Source organism: Ursus maritimus, unplaced genomic scaffold, assembly GCF_017311325.1.
Source record: "Ursus maritimus isolate PB19 unplaced genomic scaffold, ASM1731132v1 scaffold_19, whole genome shotgun sequence".
Classification (NCBI taxonomy): Eukaryota; Metazoa; Chordata; class Mammalia; order Carnivora; family Ursidae; genus Ursus; species Ursus maritimus.
In genome coordinates, this window is record NW_024424341.1 from 42,978,971 (window position 1) to 43,001,644 (window position 22,674).

General features: G+C 50.6%; 2 protein-coding genes and 1 long non-coding RNA gene across 16 annotated transcripts in view; 2 read left to right on the forward strand and 1 right to left on the reverse strand.

The window, feature by feature from the left end:
* The first annotated feature begins 676 nt into the window (after window positions 1–676).
* LOC103677226 (zinc finger protein 2 homolog) lies at window positions 677–17,519 on the forward strand. Of its 9 annotated transcripts, none has more exons than XM_040632753.1 (4): window positions 677–840; window positions 8,005–8,094; window positions 9,707–11,563; window positions 11,824–12,343. In XM_040632753.1, the coding sequence occupies exons 1-4, from the start codon at window positions 756–758 to the stop codon at window positions 11,868–11,870; spliced, it is 2,079 nt and encodes a 692-aa protein (XP_040488687.1). In that variant the 5' UTR covers window positions 677–755; the 3' UTR covers window positions 11,871–12,343. The 9 variants fall into 9 exon arrangements, 5 of the variants coding, with proteins under 5 accessions (XP_040488687.1, XP_040488691.1, XP_040488690.1 ...); XR_005835472.1 differs by lacking the exons at window positions 677–840; window positions 9,707–11,563; window positions 11,824–12,343 and adding exons at window positions 4,200–5,781; window positions 5,959–6,035; window positions 14,744–14,868; XM_040632756.1 differs by lacking the exon at window positions 677–840 and adding exons at window positions 4,200–5,781; window positions 5,959–6,035 and having other exon boundaries at window positions 9,581–12,343.
* On the reverse strand, window positions 14,283–19,466 carry LOC103677229. 3 transcript variants are annotated; one of them, XR_005835492.1, is made up of 3 exons: window positions 19,321–19,466; window positions 18,364–18,586; window positions 14,283–16,500 (listed from the first exon to the last, which is right to left on the reverse strand). It is a non-coding gene; the product is annotated as an uncharacterized LOC103677229 (long non-coding RNA). The 3 variants fall into 3 exon arrangements; XR_572342.2 differs by having other exon boundaries at window positions 14,283–16,281; window positions 19,321–19,463; XR_572343.2 differs by having other exon boundaries at window positions 14,283–16,281; window positions 19,229–19,460.
* Window positions 19,467–19,548: 82 nt separating this feature from the next.
* The window catches only part of ZSCAN22 (zinc finger and SCAN domain containing 22), a 9,248-nt gene continuing 6,122 nt past the window's right edge, over window positions 19,549–22,674 (forward strand). The window contains exons 1-2 of one of the 4 annotated variants that reach the window (XM_040632828.1): window positions 19,549–19,669; window positions 20,365–20,554. The gene's annotated coding sequence lies outside the window, so the exon portion shown is untranslated. Of the gene's footprint in view, window positions 19,961–20,364; window positions 20,555–22,674 lie in introns of all 4 variants that reach the window. The other 3 variants (XM_040632827.1, XM_040632825.1, XM_040632826.1) reach the window with 3 other exon arrangements.

Below are 22,674 nucleotides of genomic sequence, written 5' to 3' on the forward strand. Positions count from 1 at the left end.
TGTCCAACGTGGTAATCTTACTGGCTACATGTAGCTATTTAAATGTAATTTTAAATTCACCCAAATTTAAAGTAAAAATTGAGTTCCTCAGTCACATCAACCACATTTCAACTGCTCACTAGTTAAAAATAGAACATTTCCCTCATCTCTAGAAAGTAGTTTTGCACAATGCTAGTCGAAGGTAAGTGGCTGAGAGGATTTTTTAAAAATCTCCCCTTGTGATCAACTGACGAGTGAGAAGGGGAGAGAAGGTCAGCCTGCACACCAGGAGTCAGCGGAGTGCAGTGCGCGGTTTTTTATCTGGGCTTGAATAAAAGATGAAAACAAAAAGGTACGTAGGAAGCCCCTGGGAGAAACGGGCATATACACTATGGATAGGTGATCGTGTGGTTTCAGTGTTTCCTGGGTGCGCGGAAGACGGTACTGGTTCTTAGAGGACATCTGCAGCTTTACAGGAAAACAGGGTTCAGGGGAGAAAACTCCCCGAACTATATAGACATGGAGGTACGTGTGTGCGAAAAGAAAGCACGCTGTGTATTAAAAGAACTCACGTAACCTAAGCGCGTCGCTCTCCGTCCGGCCCCACGCGCCCGCGGCGCAAAGCAACCACGTTCCCACGGTCCCCTGGCGCCGTCGCCCCTTGGACTTCATTTCCCAGAAGGTCGGTCACCCCGCGCCCGGCCGGTTCCGGGCACGCGGCGGGCAGGGCCCCCTGGGAGATAAAGTCCCGAACTCGGCGCGGGCCGTCGGCGGAAATGGAGACCGGAAGTGCCTTTGGCGAGTGTGCGCACTTCGGCGGCTGGCGGCGCTGCCCGGCTCTGAGACCGGCAGGCGGCGGCGGTGAGTATGCGGTTCTGGCCTGGGGGCTTATGTGCGTGTAAGGGACGACGAGGCCTGTGTGTGCACGCGGTGGTAGTCACTGAGTGGCCGGGTGGGGCCCGGAGGGCGGCGCGGACCCGGCCACGGGTCGCGGGGAGGTCGTGGGGGCGGGGAGAAAGGAGGGACCGTGGGTGCGTGCCCGTGAGACCTCAGCTGCGTATGGCCGGTTGTGACACTGCACGTGTGCGTGTCAGAGAGGAGGGGTGTTTTGCATGTGAGGTACCACCTGCGTGTGCATATGAGACGTCAGGTGTGTGGAGGGACCGGGTGCATCAGTGTTTGTGTGTGCAGGTGTAACCTCAGGTAGGTGCATGTGGCTGAGTATGTCACCATGTGTGCGTTTCGGAGGGGAAGGGTGTCTTGCATGCGAGATACCTGTGTGTGTAGATGAGGCCTCAGGTGTGTGTGAGTGGTCAGGTGGGTCAGCATGCATGTTGGTGGGGAAGGGATGTTTTGTGTGTGTGACACCTCCTTTCTGCAGACATGACCTCGGGTGTGTACCTGCGACCTATACGCCTTAGCTATCACCCCCCTTCCCCTTTTCTCCAGCCCTGGCAACCATTAATCTATTTTCTGTTAATTAATCTGTCTGTTCTGGACGTGCGATATAAATGGGATTAGACAGTATGTGGCTTTTTTGTGTCTGGCTTCTCTCACTGAGCATATTGTTTTTAAAGCCCTATTTGCCATGTATCAGTACTTCATTCATTTTTATAGCTGAATAATAGTCCTTTGTGTGGCTATTCCACAGTTTGTTTACCCAAATAATGCTGCTGTGAACACACATACAAGTTTTTGTGTGGACATGTGTTTTCAGTTTGGAGGAGGAAGGCCATTGGGTCTGTCTCAGGGAAGCTCATGTGTATGGCCACACCTGCTCTCTGTTGCCTTTGCTCATCCGGCAGTATTTCATTTTCCAGAATCCCAGCCCTGAGCCCTGAAGTGAAAGCCAGGAGCCTGACTGCTGTATGGGAGTAGATGGGAGGAGGCAGTGGCTGTGGGAACTGGAATCCATCCCTGCAACAGTCACCCACAACCTGGGATCTCTGTCTGGGACTAAGACCACATGCCCCCTATCCTATAGCTGCTGAGGTCAAGCAGCCGAGAGCCAGACAGAGTGGTAGGCAATGGAGCCTGAGGAGCCAGATGAGGCACATGTCAGGGTGGTGGTCTTAGGGCTGGGCATTCTCAGAAACCAGATTTTCCTCAGAACATGCCCTGCTCCTGCTGCCTTCACTGCACTGCCCTGCCATCCTCAGCTACCACCTCTTCACAGGTCTCCTGCCTCCCATTCCTCCTTCTGTCGTTCTCAACACCGCACTGGAGGGGTCTTTATTTATTTTTATTTATTTTTATTATGATATGTTAGTCACCATACAGTACATCATTAGTTTTTGATGTAATGTTCCATGATTCATTGCGTATAACACCCAGTGCTCATCACAACCTGTGCCCTCTTTAATACCCATCATCCAATTACCCCGTCCCCTCACCCCCCTCCCCTCCAGCAGCCCTCAGTTTGTGTCCTATGGTTAAGAGTCTCTCATGGTTTATCTCCCTCTTATTTCTTCCCCTTCAGATTTCCCTCCCTTCCCCCCTGCACTATTCCTTATGTTCCACATATAACTGAAACCATATGATAATTGTCTTTCTCTGCTTGATTTATTTCACTTAGCATAATCCCCCCCAGTCCCATCCATGTTGCTGCAAATGTTGTGTAATCGTTCTTTCTGATGGCTGAGTAATATTCCATCGTATATATGGACCACATCTTCTTAATCCAGTCATCTGTTGAAGGGCATCTCAGCTCCTTCCACAATTTGGCTATTGTGGACATTACTGCTATGAACATTGGGGTGCATATGGCTCTTCTCTTCACTACATCTGTTTCTTTGGGGTAAATACCCAGTAGTGCAATTGCTGGATCATAGAGTAGCTCAATTTTTAACTTTTTGAGGGACCTCCACACTGTTTTCCAAAGGGGCTGTACCAACTTGCATTCCCACCAACAGTGTAAGAGGGATCCCCTTTCTCCACATCCTCGCCAACATTTGTTGTTTCTCGCCTTGTCCATTTTTGCCAATCTAACTGGTGTAAGGTGGGATCTCAGTGTGGTTTTGATTTGAATTTCCCTGATGGCTAATGATGTTGAACATTTTTTCATGTGTCTGTTAGCCATTCGTATGTCTTCATTGGAAAAGTGTCTGTTCCTATCTTCTGCCCATTTTTTTATTTGATTATTTGTTACTTGGGTATTGAGTTTGAGAAGTTCTTTATAGATCTTGAATACCAGCCTTTTATCTGTAGTGTCATTTGCAAATATCTTCTCCCATTCCGTGGGCTGCCTCTTTGTTTTGTTGACTGTTTCCTTTGCTGTGCAGAAGCTTTGATGAAGTCCCAAAAGTTCGTTTTTGTTTTTGTTTCTGGAGGGGTCTTTAAACCCTGAATAGTGAGGCTGCCGCTCTCTTAAACCTTCTATCCCTGCCCTGGTTGTCAGAGCAGGGTTGGCAGAGTCTCCCTGTAAAGCACCAGGTAGCAAATGTTTTCAGCTTTGTAGACCAAGAGGCAAAACCAAAGATGTCAGGTAGGTACTTATCCAGCAAGAGAGAAAACACATACCCACATATTTTTCCCCCAGTGAAATCCAGAACTTTATCGAACGCTGAAATCTGAATTTCATGTAACATTAATCTTCTGGTGATTTTTTTTCCCTCCCAACCACTTAAAAATGGAAACACTCTTCTTAGCTCACAGTCTGTACAGAAATAGGCAGTGGGGCTCAGTTTGCTGACCCCGGATGCGACCAAATCCATACTTCTTCCCATGCCTTCTGGGCCCTGCATGACCTGATTTCTGCCTGTTTTCAGGCCTCACCCTACAGCTCTCTCTTCTCCTAGCCCACTGGCCACTGAATAGCATTTAATCTTAGATATTACCTCAGAGGCCCTTCCTGGCCACCTGATCCAAAACGGAGGCCACACACATCTATATTATGTTTCTGAGCACTCAGCCGCATTCGAAGACTTTATACTTGTTCCCATTCGTCATAGACTGTAAGTTTCAGATGTGGTGCACGGTCCGTGGAGTATTTGTTAAGTGAACGAATGAACAGACACCCTTCTGCAAAAGGTTACCCAGTTTTCCAGGCCTTGGGTGAATTGAGCAACCCAAGGTCACCCAGCAGAGAGTGTAAGGTGGATTTGATACTAGATCTGACAGACTCCACTTATCCCTCACGTTCACTGTTTCCAGCCTAGGAATGACACTGGGAGGAAGGCATGGGCACTTGGTATATCAGGGCCCCAGGGATCAGCTCACCACTCTCACCCCTGGGGGGAGGGGCAAAAGGCCCCACATCAGTCCTTCACTCCTGGGAGTCTCATAGGATCTGAATTCAGGACAGCTGGGACTATTGCTTTTCCCTCAGAGCACTTGCCTACCTGGTATCTCATTTTGTCCCCAAACAGTCCCTGTGGAGGCATCCTGACATGTGTCTGATGCCAGTGATGTCGGTAAACCTGATAGCATGGGGCAGAGACCTCAGACTGTTACACAGCATATAATTTACTTTGTATGAAGTTCAAGAATAGGCACAACTTGTGTGCTGTCCGAAATCCCAGCAGCAGTCACCCTGGGGCCCGGAAGGACCTTGCTTGGAAAGGGTGCCCGAGGGGAGCTGTCCGTGGTGCTGAAAGTCCTAGTGCTGCGCTGTCTGAAATGGTAGCTGAGAGCCACATGGAGATATTAAAATGTGAATTTGTTAAACTTCAAATTACACATCCAGTTTCTCAGTCACACCATGTGTGCTTCTACTGTTCCGGAGCCACATGGAGCTGATGGCTGATGAATTGAACAGCACAGCTCCAGAACATTTCCGTCCTCACAGAAAGTTCTAGAGCTTGATCTGGACAGTGGCTATATAGGTGTGTGCATTGGTCAAAACTCATTGAGCTGAGTACTCATACCTCTATTAAAAACATACCTTTTGAAAGCACAGACTCAGATCTTCACCCATCACTTGCTTCATACCTTTGATTTAAGCTCTTTCTGGCCCCCGCTCGCTACCTGTGTAACAGGGTGAAGACAGTACCTCTTTTTCCTTGTGTTAGGGAACTTGGCCAGAATTGCACAGTGAGCCCTTGAGAAGTTTCCACCCTGGGGATGGCATGGAGCTGCAACACAGGCAGCTTTGGCTGCCCTCGGGGACTCGGCCTCGGCTCATGGATAGTTCCCTGTTTTAGAGGCAGGGGTCTGAGACCCAGCCTCCAAGCATCAAATCAGAGGGCTGCTTCCTATGGAGCCCGAGCTCAGTGACCCCCTGCCTAGCCTGGGAGCCAGGACAGGATGGAGGATGTAGAGGTGGTATGGCTTCTGGCAGCAGGGACACCATGAAGTGTTCCCATGTTCTGCTTCGTTTCACAAAGACTTTCTAAGATACAGTGTCATCCGTCCTCCTGGGAGCCTGTCCTTTTTGTACCCAGGAAGAAATAGGCCCAGAGGAGGGATATGGCCAGTTAGTGGCACACAGTGGAGCTGCATGTCCAAGGCTTCCTACTCCAAGTATTTGTCATCCTCTGGGTCACCCTGGATGGTCACCATCTGTCTATGTGGACACAGCCTTATCCACAGACTCACTATCTTGGCTGGTCATGGGTGGGAACAAGAATGGGGATGCTTCCATGACAAAGCTCAACTCAAACAAACATCTTACCCCCTCGATGCCTCCGTTTCCTTCCTGTAAAATGGGTCTGGTACTGTTGATTCTATCTATCCCTCACAGGGACAGAATGAGGATCAAGCAAGCGGATGTAAAATGCCCACATCATGACTGGCACGTAGTAAATGTTGGGGGCTGTGGTTCTGCCAAGCCCTGGAGGATAAGCAGGAGGGAGCAGACCCAGGGTGAGCAGTGCAGGAGGAAACACCTATGACGGGGTCTGGACTGGGAGGGCCAGGGCCCCTGGGAAAGAGTCTAGTGGCTGGCAAGGGGAGGGATGTGAGGTGAGGGGACTTTGGGGCTTGGGTCTCGGGGGCCTGAGGACAGATCTGGCCTCCTTCACATCCCCTCCCTTCGCCCAGCTCTTCCTTCTCAGGGGCGCATCAAGGAATACAAGCCCAAGGCCCAAGATACTGCATTCCCAGCAGATGCCTTCCACGTGAGTCTCCGAAAATGCCAGCAGTCTCAGCAGGCATCCTCCTTGCTAACTTTGCTTCTGTGCTGCTTTGACCCCTCAGCTCCGGAATGGAGCCACAGCCCCCAAGGAGCAGGAGTCCTGGGGCAGATCCTCTTCCTCTGCCCTGGCCACTCTTCCTCCTCTTCCTCTTCCTTTTCCCTTCATTCCAGGGTGGGGCTTAGTGACCCTGTCAATCTACGGCACCTTGGAGGAAGTCCCATTCCTGGACCGATCTGGGACACAGGCTCTTTATGGTCACTCTGTTTATCAGCCAATATTGAGGAAAAGGACAGAGCAGGGCCTGGCATTTGCAGACACCTGGAAGATATTAATGGGCAAATGAGTGAATGGTGGCACTGAGCTGCATTTAGAAAGGTGGTTGGGGGCCTTGTGTGTTAATGGTAAATAGTTACTCTGAGGGGCACCTAGGTGGCACAGCGGTTAAGCGTCTGCCTTCGGCTCAGGGCGTGATCCCGGCGTTATGGGATCGAGCCCCACATCAGGCTCCTCTGTTGTGAGCCTGCTTCTTCCTCTCCCACTCCTCCTGCTTGTGTTCCCTCTCTCGCTGGCTGTCTCTATCTCTGTTGAATAAATAAATAAAATCTTTTTAAAAAATTTAAAAATAAATAAATAAATAGTTACTCTGAAATTGATGGTCCCTGCTGACAGGCCCTTTTGTTCATGGGGTCCCCAAGGAGACAGCCACACACAGGCAGAAGGATTGTTGTCGCCGCCTAGGGGTGCTGCTGTAGGGCAAAAAGTCCAGGTTGGGGACACTTACTGGTCCCAGAGCACATGTGGCTGGTGTTGGATGCCATCGCATCCTCCAAGCCTCCCCTGGCCAGCCCTAAAGGGGATGCAGACCATGCAGGTGTGACAGATGGCTTTGTGGGGGGCTGACAGGGGCCATCCAGCTGTCTCTCTGGGGGCCACAAAGCTAAGTGCTTTGGGAAGTGATGAGGAATCACTGTGTCTTAATCTGCTCAGGCTCCTATAACGAAATACCGTGAACTGTGTGGCTTAATCAACAAATTTATTCCTCACAGTTTTGGAGACTAGAAGTCCATGATGAGGGTGCCAGCAGGACTGGGTTCCAGTGAGAGCTCTCTTTCTGGCTTGCAGACGAGCTCCCTTCTCTCTTTGTCCTTACACACTGTGGAGGGAGTGAGATGAGAGCACACATGCTTTGGTCTCTCCCTCTTCTTATGAGGTCACTAGTCCCATCTGGGGCCCCAACCTCATGACCTCATCTAAACCTAATCCCCCCAAAGGCCCCATTTCTAAATGCCTTCACTGAGGGGTAAAGCTTTCACAGAAATTTGGAGAAGACACAATTATTCAGGTGGGACCGCAGTACCCAGTGTCAAGGTGCTAATAGTGCCAATCAAAGTGTGAGCCACACCCCTCCCCCCAATACAATAGGGTGTTTGCCAGAACATTCACATCCTGCTATTCCCCGTGGGGCTCGCCCTGCTCAGACAGTGCCCATGGCTGAGCCAATGCATGTGGGACGTTTCAGAAGCCAGTGACATTTAAGGACGTGGCCGTAGACTTCACACGGGAGGAGTGGGGCTGCTGGGCCCCACACAGAGGATCCTATACCGTGACGTAATGCTGAGGAACTACAGCAACTTGGTTTCCCCGGGTGAGGCCTTCTGTCACCTCTTCATCCTATGTCCTGTGTGTGTGCGTGCGCCCTTCCATGTGCACTCACACATACGTGTGCATATTTATCCCCTGCCTTGTCCCCAGTAACCCACACCCAGGTATGTCCTTGCTCTGACCTGTGTGCCCCAGTTGGGCCCGTCTGTGTAGAGTAGATGCTTCACCCCACATCACCAGAGAGAGACTTCCCCTGGGGCACACACACTGCACTGTTGGGCCTGTTGGGGCCTGGCTGGCTTGTGGCAACAGCATCAACATTTCCCTCCTACTTTCTAACTATGGGCAGGACTTCCTGATTGCAAACCAGATGTGATCTCCAAGCTGGAGCAGTGGGAAGACCCCTGGACTATGGAGAGAGGTGTCGCAAGAGGTCCAGGTGAGTGAAGTACGGGTCTACCAGATCAGGTGTTTTTAAAAATTAATCCTCTTCCCCCCAGCTTTTTTTGAGGTATACTTGACAGATAAAAATTGTATATATATATATTTTTTAAAGATTTTATTTATTTATGTGACAGAGAGACAGCCAGTGAGAGAGGGAACACAGCAGGGGAGTGGGAGAGGAAGAAGCAGGCTCCCAGCAGAGGAGCCCGATGTGGGACTCGATCCCTGAACGCCAGGATCACGCCCTGAGCCGAAGGCAGACGCTTTAATGACTGCACTACCCAGGCGCCCCAAAAATTGTATATTTTTAAAGTGTACAACATGGTATTTGATATACATACACATTATGAAATGATCACCACTGTCAAGCTAATATCCATCACCTCACGTAGTTGCGCTGTTTTTTCCGTGTTGAGAACGCTTACAATCATCTCCTTTAGGAAACCTGAGCTATACAATACAGTGTTGTAACTCCAGTCACCATGCTTCAGATCAGTTTATTTCTCCTCTTGGGCAAGGAGGTGCAATATACATGCAACAGAAAAGAGCTAGTGCGGGAGCCTGAAAACAAGCCCGACAGTCATTTAGCGGTCACTTCCCCAGAACTGACAGCTGCTAATCGGCCTTCTGCCTCTATGATTTTCCTGTTCTGACCTTTCATATAAATGAAGTTTATATAAATATATTCATATAAATTCATTTATTTTTCATATAGTTACAAGCCATACTACATGTGGTCTTTTTGTATCTGGCTTCTAACCTCGGGGAATAGTGCTCTATGAACACTCATGTCTAGGTTTTTGTTTGAGTATCTGTTTTCCATTTTGTTGACCAGGTCCTGTTGCGGTAAGGGTGTGGTTTTAAAACAGCCCCAATGGCAGCTGACAAGTGGGGTGGCTTTCAATGGCCTTGGCCCGTGGCTTTCTGTGTTCCATTCTACCACTTTCCTTCTCTACCGTGCAGAAGAGGCTTAACAGCAGGCCTGTGGCCACCATTCTTGGAAAGGCCTGTGCAGGGTTGGCTTTGGCTGGTGTCTGGGAACTTGGGTTATGGGAGGATTCCCACCATTCCTTAAATGATACGAGTGACTGCACCTAAACCATTTGTACAAACAATGTGGTTTATACTGGATGCCTGCTTTCCTTCTGGGAGTCTGGAATTTTGGTACATGCTATACAGTGGGTGCATACATGGCCAGCCCCCAGTAAAACCCTGGGCACTGAGTTTCTAACAGACTGTAGACTACACTTCATGTGTCAGAATCCAGTGCTGGAGGGGTTTGGTGCACTCTGTGTGACTCCACTGGGAGAGAATTCTGTCTCTGTGCCTTTTCCCTTTGCTGAATTTTGCCTGTTGTCCTTAGCCTAATCAGTCACAGCCATGAGTATGGCTCTTTGTCGAGTCCTAGAAGTCCTAGGGAATCACCAAGCCTGCGGTGGTCTTCTGAACCCTGATCCATTCACTCTTCTGTCCTGCTGCAGGAATCCTGTTGAAAGCCGCAGGTCTGCATTGTTCCAGTCTCGCTGCTGAGGTTCTGTCCATCCCCCTCAGATTGGCAGTGCACATTCAGGTTAAGGCTTGAGCATGTTTCTTTGCTTATTTTTCAGGCTCAGAGCCTGGGCCCCAAGCTGCATGGCTGCCACTAGAGAAAGGTACTCTGCCTCAGGGTCAGATGAGAATGGGACTCACAGGGCAGGATTTCTGGCACACCATCCAGAAAGAAGTCACAGAGCATGGAGGCCAGGTGGCAGAGAGACAGTGCCAAGCAGCGACACTCAACCAGGGGAAGAAGAGCTCAGGGTGGAGCCTTGCAGGGACTTTGTCCTGGCACCCATTCCTCACTGAGCATCAGGGCAATCCTCCAAGGGCTCAAGCTCCCACAAGCCACATTGGCAAAAAGGGCCTCACCTGCCTTTCAGTCCTAGATCAGGGGCACCCCTGCCAAGAAGAGAGTGTGTGTGTGGAAGGCCTCAGCCCTTTTTTAGACCTTAGTCACCCACAAGGAGCTCCCACTGACGGGGGCACATTGGTGTGTGGTGGGTGGGGAGATGCCTGTGGCAAGAACACATGCCTTGTGGGCTATCAACAGATTCCCCATAAACGGGAGCCCTACACGTGTGAGGAGTATGGGAAGGGCTTTGGACAGAGCACACGTCTTGTTCAACACCAGAGAACCCACACTGGCGAGAAGCCGTACACGTGTCGTGAGTGTGGACGGGCCTTCAGCAAGAACTCGTCCCTTGTTAAGCACCAGTGCATCCGCACAGGCGAGAAGCCCTATGCGTGTGGCCACTGCAGCAAGCGCTTCCGAGAGAACTCCTCCCTGGCCAAACACCAGCGGGTGCACACGGGCGAGAAGCCGTTCGCCTGCGGTGAGTGTGGGCGCGCCTTCAGCCAGAGCACTCACCTTGTGCAGTACCAGCGAGTCCACACTGGGGAGAAGCCATTCGCCTGTGGTGAGTGCGGCAGAGCCTATGCTGACTCCTCAGCCCTCCTGGTCCACCACAGAACCCACACGGGAGAAAGGCCTTACGAGTGCCGCACGTGCTGCAAGGCATTCAGCCTCAGCTCCTCGCTGGCTGAGCACCAGCGCTGCCACACGGGAGAGAAGCCATACGCATGCCAGGAGTGTGGGAAAGCCTTCAGCCAGAGCTCGTCCCTCAGCAAGCACCTGAGGACACACACAGGTGAGAAGCCATATACATGCGGGGACTGTGGCCGCGCTTTCAGCCAGAGTTCCTCCCTGGCCAAACACCAGCGCATGCACACTGGCGAGCGGCCCTATGCGTGTAGAGAATGCGGGAAGACCTTCAGCCAGGGCTCCTACCTGACCCAGCATCTCAAGATCCACAGCAGCGAGAAGCCATTCGTATGTGGTGAGTGCAGGAAACCCTTTGGCGATTCTTCAGCCCTTGTCCTGCACCAGCGGGTGCATACGGGCGAGTGGCCCTACACGTGTGGAAAATGCGGGAAGACCTTCAGCCAGAGCAAGTTCCTCACCCAGCATGAGAGGATCCACACTGGGGAGAAGCCCTTTGTGTGTGGCAACTGTGGAAGGGCCTTCATGCAGAGCTCCTCCCTCACCCTCCACCTCAGGACACACACCAGGGAGAAGCCCTACAAGTGCAACGAGTGCGGCAAGGCTTACATCCAGATGTCGCACCTTACTGAGCACTACCGGGTGCACACGGGGGAGCGGCCCTACGTGTGCAGTGTGTGCAGCAAAGCCTTCAGCCGTGGCACACACCTCGTGCAGCACCAGCGTGTCCACGCAGGCGCAAAGCCCTTCATATGCAGCCTGTGCCAGAAAACCTTCTGCAAGGCTGCGGCCCTCATTCTGCATCAGAGGGTTCACGCTGGAAAGAAGCCCTTTGAGTGTCACAAATGTGAGAAAGTCTTCAGCCAAAGCAGATCTCTGGCCCAGCATCGGAAAATTCATTCCCAGGAGACACCATGTGAGTGCAGTGAGTATCAGGAAACCCTCCTCAGCTGTTTCGTCCTCATCCATCAGTGAACTGGGTGTGTGCCAAACATGGTAGAGACCTATCTGTCCTTGGTGTGGCAGTCTTCATGCAGCAGAGGGTCCTGTGAGTGTCAGGAACTCCAGGCCAGTGCAGAGCAGCCCCCTTGCACATCATACGCCCTCTCTGCAGGGTCACTGGGTTGGGTGAGAAAGCCAGAGCCTTCAAGGGGAGCAACAGCCCCTCCATTTGCCATCATACAGGTTCCCACAGATGTCTACCAGGCGGTCGGAGAGATCCACAGGTGTGAATAGTCTCAGCAGGTCTGGAACAGAGCTCATTTCAGTTTTTGCCAAGGCAAAAATGAAAAAAAAAAAAAAATCTTAAAAAGATGCTTTTTGGGGGCGGCTGGGTAGCTCAGTCGGTTGAGCGTCCAGCTCTTGGTTTTGGCTCAGATCATGATCCCAGGGTTCTGGGAATGAGCCCCGCAGCCGGGAGTCTGCTTCCCTGTCTCTCTCCCTCTGCCCCCACCACCTGCTCATGCACTCGCTCCCTCTAAAATGGGTAAGAAATCTTTAAAAAAATAATTTCAAAAGATGCTTTTTCAGTTGTTTGTACCTTGTATTAACTCAAGCCATCTGGTTTTGTTTTGTTCCTCTGTCAGAAAGTAAGGTTTGTAATGCTGAAATGTGCTGTGTCACGAAGTCACAGTCTTTATTTTATTTTATTTATTTTATTTTATTTATTTGACAGAGAGAGCACAGGCAGGGGGAGTGGGAAAGGGAGAAGCAGGCTCCCCGCTGAGCAGGGAGCCCGGCATGGGGCTGGATCCCAGAACCCTGAGATCATGACGTGAGCCGAAGGCAGATGTTTAATGACTGAGCCACCCTGGCGCCAAAGTTGTAGTCTTTAAAAAGACTTTATGTGTCATTCTTCACCTTCCGCATGAGGACTTCATTAAAATCACTTGAGCCAGTGACATTCATGTAAGACCTTAGCACTTCGTAATCACTTACACACATTATTCCATTTCATCCTCTCAGCACCCCCAGGATGCAGAGATTTTTATCCCCACTTCATAGACAAGGAGCTGAGATTTTTTTTTAAGACTTTCCTATTTAGGGGCGCCTGGGTGGCACAGCGGTTAGGCGTCTGCCTTCGGCTCAGGGCGTGATCCCGGCGTTATGGGATCGAGCCCCACATTAGGCTCCTCCGCTATGAGCCTGCTTCTTCCTCTCCCACTCCCCCTGCTTGTGTTCCCTCTCTCGCTGGCTGTCTCTCTCTGTCAAATAAATAAATAAAAATCTTAAAAAAAAAAAAAAAAAGACTTTCCTATTTGAGGCGGGGAGGGGTAGAGGAGAGAGAATCACAAGCAGACTCAATACTGAACACGGACCTGACGCAGGGCCCGATCTTAACGACCCTGAGACCATGACCTGAGCTGAAACCAAGAGTCAGACGCTTAACTGACTGAGCTACCCAGGTGCCCCAAGGAGCTGAGATTTCGAGAGATTAAACCACTTTCCTTAGGCCCCCAGCTAGAGGCCACTCACATCAGGATGAAAATACTGGAGTTAGCATATGGGGACAGAGTGACAACAGTCCCTCCATCCCTTTCAGCATATGCAAGGGGGTATTTACCGTTAAGGAGGCAACTCTAGGGGCGCCTGGGTGGCTCAGTTGTTAAGCGTCTGCCTTTGGCTTAGGGCGTGATCCTGGCGTTCTGAGATCGAGCCCCACGTCAGGCTCCTCCGCTGGGAGCCTGCTTCTTCTCCCATTCCCCCTGCTTGTGTTCCCTCTCTCGCTGGCTGTCTCTCTGTTGAGTGGATAAATAAAATCTTTAAAAAAAAAAAAAAAGGCAGCTCTAGAATTTAATGTTCTCTTGAGACTGGGAGATGGCAGTGTGATTGGGTCCCACCTGAAGAAGCAGGTTGAGCCATCTGGCTGACTGGGAATCCATTGCTCAGTCCAGATGTTGGTTACACGCCTGCTGGAGCCATTCCTTTATTCCATCACAGGTGTGAGCCTTTCACTTTCCTGCACAGCTTCACTCAGGGGTTCTCTGTGACCATCAGGTTGTGGTCTGGCCTTGAAGCCCCTGCACTCACCCACCATAGCCCATCTTTCCGGGTTCATTTCTAGTCATCCCTGTATTGTCCAAGCCCAGCTTGTTTTGGTCTCCTGTCCTCAGCATCAGCTCCAGGGCACCTCCTCACTGGCTGAATCAGAAGCAGCCTGTCCTCCCCTCATGTCCCCCACGGCAGGATGAACATTGTGCTGCCATTGTCCATGTCCTCATTTAGAGCCCACCCTGGACCCAGAGCCCCTTTATTTTTTTTTATTATTATTTTTATTTTTTAAAGATTTCATTTATTTATTTGACAGAGAGACATCAAGAGAGGGAACACAAGCAGGGGGAGTGGGAGAGGAAGAAGCAGGCTCCCAGCAGAGCAGAGAGCCCGATGTGGGGCTCGATCCCAGGACTCTGGGATCACGCCCTGAGCCAAAGGCAGATGCTTAACGACAGCCACCCAGGCGCCCCCCCAGAGCCCCTTTAGCACACACCTGCCTCAGGTGCCTCTGTAGACCCATCCCCTGGCATGTGGCAGGGCCAAAACTGAGAGGGAATGAGTGAGTGAACCAGTGAGACAATACAGAATGACTGCAAGGAAGCCCCAAGACCACCTTCAGGCTTAGTGACTCACTAGGACTCCTAGAACTCAGAAAAGGCTGCGATATTGTTTATTACAGTGAAAAGGATATAAATATAACCACAAAAATAGAAGGTACATAAACTGAAATCCAAGTACAAGCTTCCGTTTGTCCTCCCCCAATGTAGTCATACAGACTCCTTAGTACTCCCCACTAGGAGTGACAATACTCCAACATGGAGTATTGGCAGCAAGGGAAAGTGACTCAAGCCTGGTGGCATTTACTGGGGGTTGGCCACATAGATATGGAGTGCCTGCATGACTGACCTTCGTTTCTGAGCCTCCAGCTATCTCAGAGATCAGCCTGATAACAGTGTGACTCCAGGTCCCATCATAAATCATGCAGACTGTCTGGTGTAAGCCTAAGGCCCCCAGTAAGGAAAGACACTCTTACCAGGTAGGATATTCCAGGGCCTTAGAGGTTCTCTCAGGAGCCAATCTCAGGGGCCAATCCATTCTTTGTAATGTGCAGGTTGGACACCCCAGGTCTACTGAGTTCTACTCTTTGCTGCACAGTGACCCAGCACAGCTGGTGACTAGTGAGGCCTCCTCACCCAGCCAGCTGCCACAGCTACTACTGCAGCACCCGAGAGAGAAGAGGCATCAGCCAACTGGAGGCGGTGTCGGTTGGGTTACTCAGGATTCTCCCAGAAGAGACAGCTTGGTTTTGTAGGGACAAGGCTGCCTCAGGGGCTGCACCTTCAGGAGAGCGTCCCATGTGAGCCCCAGGGACCAGGCTGAGAGGCAGGAGAGCTGGGCAGCTGGTGAGTCTCTGAGGCACTACATGGCATGGACGGGGCAGGCTTGCCCCGGGCCACTCACTCAGCCTCTGTGAAAACAGGGACCGTGTCTTGGCAGTAAGGTGGAGAGACGAGGAGGGATGTGATAGCGCCAGCCCTCAGCAGTTTGCTTCCTTCCCACGGGGTGGTCGGGCCTAAGAACCGCCTAAATCTAGCTCCGTGGGTTTGAAGTCCAGCACTACTGCGATGAGCTCTGGGTCTTTACTCTCTGCCTCATGTTCCTCGTCTGTAAAATGGGGATGGTGACCCCCTCCCTGCGAGGATTTAACGTGTTAACTTGTAGAGAAAGAATATGCCCAGTGTGAGTGTTGTTCCACCAGGAAGCAGCTTCAGCCTGAGGCAGGTCAGTGATGGTCATAGACTGGCCACAGTTGGGCGACGAGAAAGAAGTGCAGCCAACAGCTAGCATGAATGGCCCTGCAGGAGCGTGGCTGGCGGGGCGGGGCGGGGGCGGGGGGGAGAGGGTGGAGAGGGCCAGTTGTGGAGGCACGGGCTTTCAGATGGGAAACACCTGAGCTTTTCTGGCATCTGATGGTCAGGGCAGAGGCTGGCACAGCACCACACAGAAGCAGGGCCATATCCACAGAAGGTCCCTGGGGCAGTTCATTCTTCCCATAAGGCCAGACAGTCTTCAGCTTCTTTGCCCATTACTACTGATGGCTCACCTGTGTGTGTCTCATATCAAACATCTGTGTGTAAAGAGCTGTCCAGACGCTGCACACAGGGCTGGGGAGCTGGGGGCATTGGCTGCAGGATGCAGAGGCGGGGCATCCAGGCCCAGCCAGACCGTCCTGGGGCAGGAGGCAAGGAGTCCATGGGCCCTCAAGGCTCTCACTTCACTCCTTGGGGGGTGTGCATCTGCACCTGAACACACCCTCACAAAACATCCCACACTTGCACAAGACCCTCTCTGTGACCAAACTGCAGTCAGGCTCTTCTGAGCAGTTTTTGATGAGGCCTCAAACCTCAAGCTCCTGTGGCCTTCATTATACAGTCTAGCCAAGTCAGTTTAGTAAGAATCTCCCGCCCTCTTCTTGCCTGGAAAAGGATCCTCAGTAGGATCTCTTCTGGATCCCTGAGTAGGCCTCCGGAGCGGCAATGTCTTTGAAGGCAGAACCCCATGAGATATCTTTTCTGAAGACCTCCATTATTACCCCCATGATGAACTGCAGCAGGTCTTTGAATATGCTCTGTGGTCACCTTCCTTGATCTGAAAGAAACCAAGATCACAAATGTTAACTGTTGACTTTCTAAGCTGAAAAGAAATCAAAAGGATTGATGAAGTGGATGGAATTACTGGCTCAATTCTTCACCCCTCCTTGTGTACATACCCTTGGCCATTATTTGTGGTTCTTCTCACTAAAGGCAGCATGGATACCTCTTCCTTGACTTTGGGTGTGACCATGTGACTTGCTTTGGCCAATAGAATCTGAGTGGAACTGCTAATAGTTAGTTCTGAGCCTAGACCTCAAGCCTGCAGGCATCTCTGCCATCACCGTGAGACAAATTTGCCCTATGAGCCTTACAAGACAAATGCAGCAGAGATGGGCCCAACCTATAGCCTGGAGCCAAGCCCAGACCAGATTAGCCAATTCTTAGACTCATGAGAGAAATAAGTGCTTACTGCTGTCGGTCACTGAACTGTTGTAACTATTCATTACAGAGCAATAACTGAATGATACAACTGCCAAATTAAAATGAATACTCCCTGAAAAAGATGGGATTTGAATTCTGGGGAGAGGATGAGAAAGAGAGGCAGAAAGGAAGAGACGAGAGTGTATTCAGGAAAACCCAGAGGCCTAGAGCACTGAGGTCCAATAATCAGAATAAGCATAAAAGGTGTCTCCCAAACTCTGGGGTAATGGAGTGGAAGGGCCATGGTGGGTATGGAAAGTAAGTGAGAATCCAGTTAAGCAGCTTCAAGCAAGGGAACATTGTCAGTCTGCCATTCATTCATTCACTCTTCAGCAATTCTTCTTGGGGCTCCCATCTGTGCTAAGCTCCAAGGATGCCCTGGCCTCAGGTCATAGAATGGGCAGGACTCCTCTCAGTTCTAACAGCACACACTCCCAGTCTGGACAGAGAGGAAGGCCCTGAGGAAAGCTTCCATTGACTTTCCAGGTCACCCCACACCTACTGTCAGTCCAGGCTTGTTACTTCCTGGCACCTGGGTCTCCTCTAGCTGTTGCCCTCTCTCCCCTCTCCTCAGAAGCCTCCCAGAAAGTATCCCCACACTCATACCAATGCCCCTTCATCCCACTATAGGCTGAACTGGGTCCTGCCCAAATTCACATGTTAACATCCTAACCTAACCCCCAGTATATCCCAGAATGTGACTGTATTTGGAGACAGAACCTTTTTTTTTTTTTTTAAAGATTTTATTTATTTATTTGACAGAGATAGAGACAGCCAGCGAGAGAGGGAACACAAGCAGGGGGAGTGGAAGAGGAAGAAGCAGGCTCATAGCAGAGGAGCCTGACGTGGGGCTCGATCCCATAACGCCGGGATCACGCCCTGAGCCGAAGGCAGACGCTTAACCGCTGTGCCACCCAGGCGCCCCGAGACAGAACCTTTAAAGAGATAATTAACATTAAATGAAGTCATATAGGTGGGCCCTAACCCAGTGACTGGGAGGGAGAGAAACCAGGGATATGCTAATAAGGAAAGGCCATGTGAGGACAGAGCAAGAACATGGCCATCTACACACCAAGAAGAGACGCCTCAGGAGAAACCAACCCTGCCAACACTTTGATCCTGGACTTAACAGCATCAAGAATTGTGAGAAAATAAATGTGTATTGTTTAAACCACCCAGTCTGTGGTATTTTTTTTATGGCAGCTGTAGCAAACTAATACACTCTCAGGGTCCTGAGCCAGCCTTGCTCTCCCCTTGGATGCTGCACTTCAGCCCATCAACCCTGTCTGCTCCATCTTCAAAACAGATCTATATCTGACCACTTGTCAACACCTCTGCCTCCACCATCCTGATCTGACCCACCCTGCTCCCCGGGATTCCAGGAGCATTCACCTCCTAGGTCTCCCTGCCTCTACCCTCACCCCAACAGTTTTCCCCTGTAACAGCCACAGGAATCCTACAAAGAGCTAAGTCATAGCACAGTCCTCTGCTCAAAGGCTTTCTATGGCTCCCACCTCTCTCAGGGTAGACATCAAAGTCCACACATGGCCCATAAGCCCTACACCATCTGCCCCCATAAGCCTCCCCATTCTGTCCCTATCCTTTGCTGTCTCCTTCCCTCGATCCACTCCAGCTGGGCCTCCTTGCCTATACCCACCTCGGGGTCTTGGGATTTGCATTCCATCTACTGAAACAGTCTGTCTCTTTCCTCTATTCAGGACTCGGTTGAGATGCCAACTCCTCAGAAACAATTTTTGTTTCTTTGATTACTGGCTGCCTCTCCAACAATAACATCAGCTCCATAGAGGCAGGCAGTGCCTGTCGTCTTCACTGCAGTGTCACATCTGGAACGGCACTGGCCCTTACTGCTCAGTATGTATCTGTGGAAGGCAAAAGGTGCTCATTCTGGCTGCAGGCAAAGGTCTGATGAGCTGAAGGGGACATGATCACAGGCTAGGGTCAATAAGCATGGGCCAGGGCAACCTCAAAGCCTCATCCGCACACAGGCTGGGCCACCACACTCCCTGTCCTGGGTCTCCAGGTGGAGTCTCCTGCTCAAACTCTCTCACACACCCACATGTACACACAGAGGACATGTTCTCACATATAATCGCACATCCAAGCATCCACACTATTACACAATCACATCCATGATCACAGTCACAGTCATGGCAGCAACATACAGTAATCATACACAGTCTGGGACCTTCCTGCTCTATCAGGCCTTCCTGGGCACCGGCACCAGACACCATTACACAAGGCGACAGCCACACTGTGCTGCAGGAGTATCACACATGGTGACTTAACAGATCTCTCTCTCTCACTCACACACACACACACACACACACACACACACACACACGTGGTCATACAGAATGACACACTCAACCTAGCCTCTGGGGCACCTACAGTCACACAGGACAAACACGTGGAATCACCTGTATATGGTCACAAAAACCAACACACACTACACACGATGCACACCCCTCACACTGACACCCTCACCCCTCAGCCCCACGCACCATGCACGGTTCCGCCTCCCGCACAGCCCCTGGCCCAACTCTCCATTCCCCGCCACCACAACCCCGCAATGGGCCAGCCTTCTGCCCATTACCCGCCCAGACTACAACTCCGGGCGTGCCCCGGAGGGGGCGACGCGTGGCCTTCTGGGGATTATAATCCAGGAGGACGGGAGGGCGGCGTGCGGGTTGTGGAGTTTGAGACGCGAGACCGGCTGAGACCTGTGCTCCTGGCGAGAGGGCGCGCCTGCCGGACAGCGAGGCGCATTCTGGGAATTGTGGTCCCGGCGAGCGGGCGCGCGTGCTGGACGCGAGGCGCATTCTGGGAATTGTGGTCCGGGCGAGCGGGCGAGCCCGCTGGATGGCGGGGCGCATTCTGGGAGTCGTGGTCTAGGCGAGCTGGCGCCTCTGAGCGAGCTCACGGAAGTGGCCGGCGCCGCGCGGGTGAGGTGGGTCAGGATGCGGTGGGCTGGGGTCGCGGCCGGAGAGGAACGCTCCAGGCCCCGAAGCCGCCGGCGCTCGCTGCGGCCTGTGCAAGGCGTGCGGGACCGCCCCGCCGATGGGGACTGAGGCGCAGACCACGAGCGGCGCGTCTGGAGGGCCGACTGACTGCCGCCCGAACCGAGTGTAGACCTCCCTGACGGAATGTGGGACCGGCTGACTGGGATGCAGCCTGAGTGTGCTTCAGCGGCCGCCACATCGCGGGTGTGCGTTTCTGGCTGACGGCTTGATGGGGTGTGTGGCTGACGAAGATGGTGGTTTGAGCTTCCGAGGGGTATTGTGTGATGAGTGAGGGGGTGGGGGTGGGGGTGGGGCTGGCCGTGTGATTTCAGGTGTGACCGCGAGCATCCACCCTCTGACGGGCTGAGAGGGCGGCTTGGAGACGATGAATGACTGTCGAATGCTCGGGTGTGGTGGCGCTGCTGTGACGGCCTGTGATTACTGGACTGCGGATGACACCGAGAAATTTTGTGTGCCGCGGTATATTCTGGGGTATGGCTGACACTGTGCCTGAGATACGGTGTGTGCGTATGACTATGGGATTGACTAAGATTTTGTCAGGCCTACTGAAATTTGGGTGATTTGCAGAGAGTTTACCAAGTATGTGATAGAGACTTTGTGCTTTGCCGTGTCTGCAGCTGGAGTTGTTTGACAGCGGTCACCCGTCTGCGGTTGCGGATATGTCCCCCAGCACCTTCGGCGTGCTTAAGTCCGGCAGGAGGCTGTGGAGTCAACAGATTGGTTGTTCACCACGTGTTTGCTGTGCGCCGGCCTGTACTGGACGTTTGTCATGGCTCGCCTTGCGTAACCTCACAGCAACCCTCTGAGGTAGGTGCCAGTTATTACGACAGCTACACGTAAGGACCACTCTCTTCAGTTGGTTAAACACTCATGGGTTGGGGACCTTGACCTGATGTGACCTAGGGGGATGGCTAAGGCAGGCCCATGTACATGTGTCTCACAGACATCATCAGGGATTTTCCAGAACAGGAGCTCCCGGGATACAAAAGGGAGCTTGGAATCTTGCTGCATATATTGTCATCCCTGCCATTCCTCTTCCCCTCCCTTGTACAGTGATTCCTCACATCTGTGGGTGACCATGCTTAGCCTGTCCTGGTCCCTCCATTTGCTCAGCACCCGTTTACTGTGCACTTGACATAGGCCGTGCCCTGGGCACTGTTGCTCCAGCATGCCCAGTCTCTCTGGGGCAATGTGGTTAGAACCAGAGCTGGGAAAAGAGAGACCCAGGGCACTCAGGATACTTAGCTTGCTCCCAAGTGCTTGGACAGCTCTTGGAGAAGATGGCAGGTAAAGTGCAGTCTGGAGGACTAGTAGAAATTAGGTGCAGAGGGAGATTTTAGAACATGAGAATAACAGGGACAAAGGCTGAAAAGATGGGGTTGGGGATAATGGCAAGGACAAGGTGACAAGAGGTCCAAGTGAGCTTCATGGTGGAGTTAGGGGCTAGAACACAGTTTTGCCAGAAGTTGCCAGCTGCCACTGAAAGGTTTCAGGATTGGGGTCTTATTTTACTAACATTTGCTTCTCCCTGTGCTTCAGGGCATGGCTCAAGTGCCAGCCAACATTTGTTATCTCTTTTGGGTTATAACCATATTAGCGGGTGTAAAGTGGTATCTCATTGGGGGTTTGATTTGCATTTCTCTGGTAGCCATGATGTTGAGCATCTTTTCATGTTGCCTGTTGGCTCTCTGTATATCTTCTTTGAAGAAATGTCTAGTCAAAACCTTTGCCCATTCTTTAACTGGATTATTTGTCTTTTATTATGGAGTTGTTTACATACGGGTTCCTTATCAGATATATAATTTGCAAATATTTCCTGTCATTTTGTGGGTTGCCTTTTTGCTTTCTTGATGGTGTCCTTCAAATCATGAAAGTTTTTAATTTTGATGAAGTTGTTTATCTACTTTATCTTTCATCATTTATCCAGGAAGGCTTTGCACTTTTTTAAATTGAAGTATAATTAACATACAATATTATATTGGTTTCAGCTGTACAACATAGTGATTCAACAGTTATATACAGTATAAAATGATCACAATAAGTCTAGTTACCATTTCTTTACCATACAAAGTTAATACACTATCATTATCTATATTCTGTTTGCTATACATTACATCCCCATAACCTATTTATTTTATAACTGGAAGTTTGTACCTCTTGATCCCTCTCACCCTGTCCCAAACCCCCTTCTGCTCTGGCAGCCATCAGTCTGTTCTCTGAATCTATGAATCTAGTTTTATTTTATATGTCCATTTGTCTGTTTTTTTAGATTACACATGTAAGTGAAATCAAATGGTATCTGTCTTTCTCTGACTTATTTCACTTAGCATAATACCCTCAGGGTCCACCCATGTTGTCATAAATAGCAAGATTTTATTCTTTTTTATGGCTGAGTAATATTCCATTATATATATGTACCCATCTTCTTTATCCATTCATCTACTGATGAACACTTAGGTTGCTTCCGTAACTTGGCTATTATAAATAATACTGCAATGAATATAGGGGTGAATATATCTTTTCACTTTAGTGTTAGTGTTTTCATTTTCTTCGGATAAATGCCCAGAAATGGAATTGGTGGATTGTATGGTAGTTCTGTTTTTAATTTTTTGCATTATTTTTAAGTTTATAAAGAACAATGACCAAAATTAACTATGGTGGGTCACAAACCAAGTCTCAGCAAATTTCAAAGGACTGAAATTGACTAAAGCACATTTTCTGAGCACAACAGTCTTAATCTGGAAATCAACAATAAAAAGACACTAGAAAACCCCAATTATTTGGAAATGAAAGAGCAGATTTCTAAATAACCCACGGGTCCGGAAGAAATCACAACAGAAATTAGAAAATATTTTTAACTCATTAAATGATCATTAAGATGCAACATCAAACTTGTGGGTGTGCAGCTAAAGCTGTGTTTAGAAGGA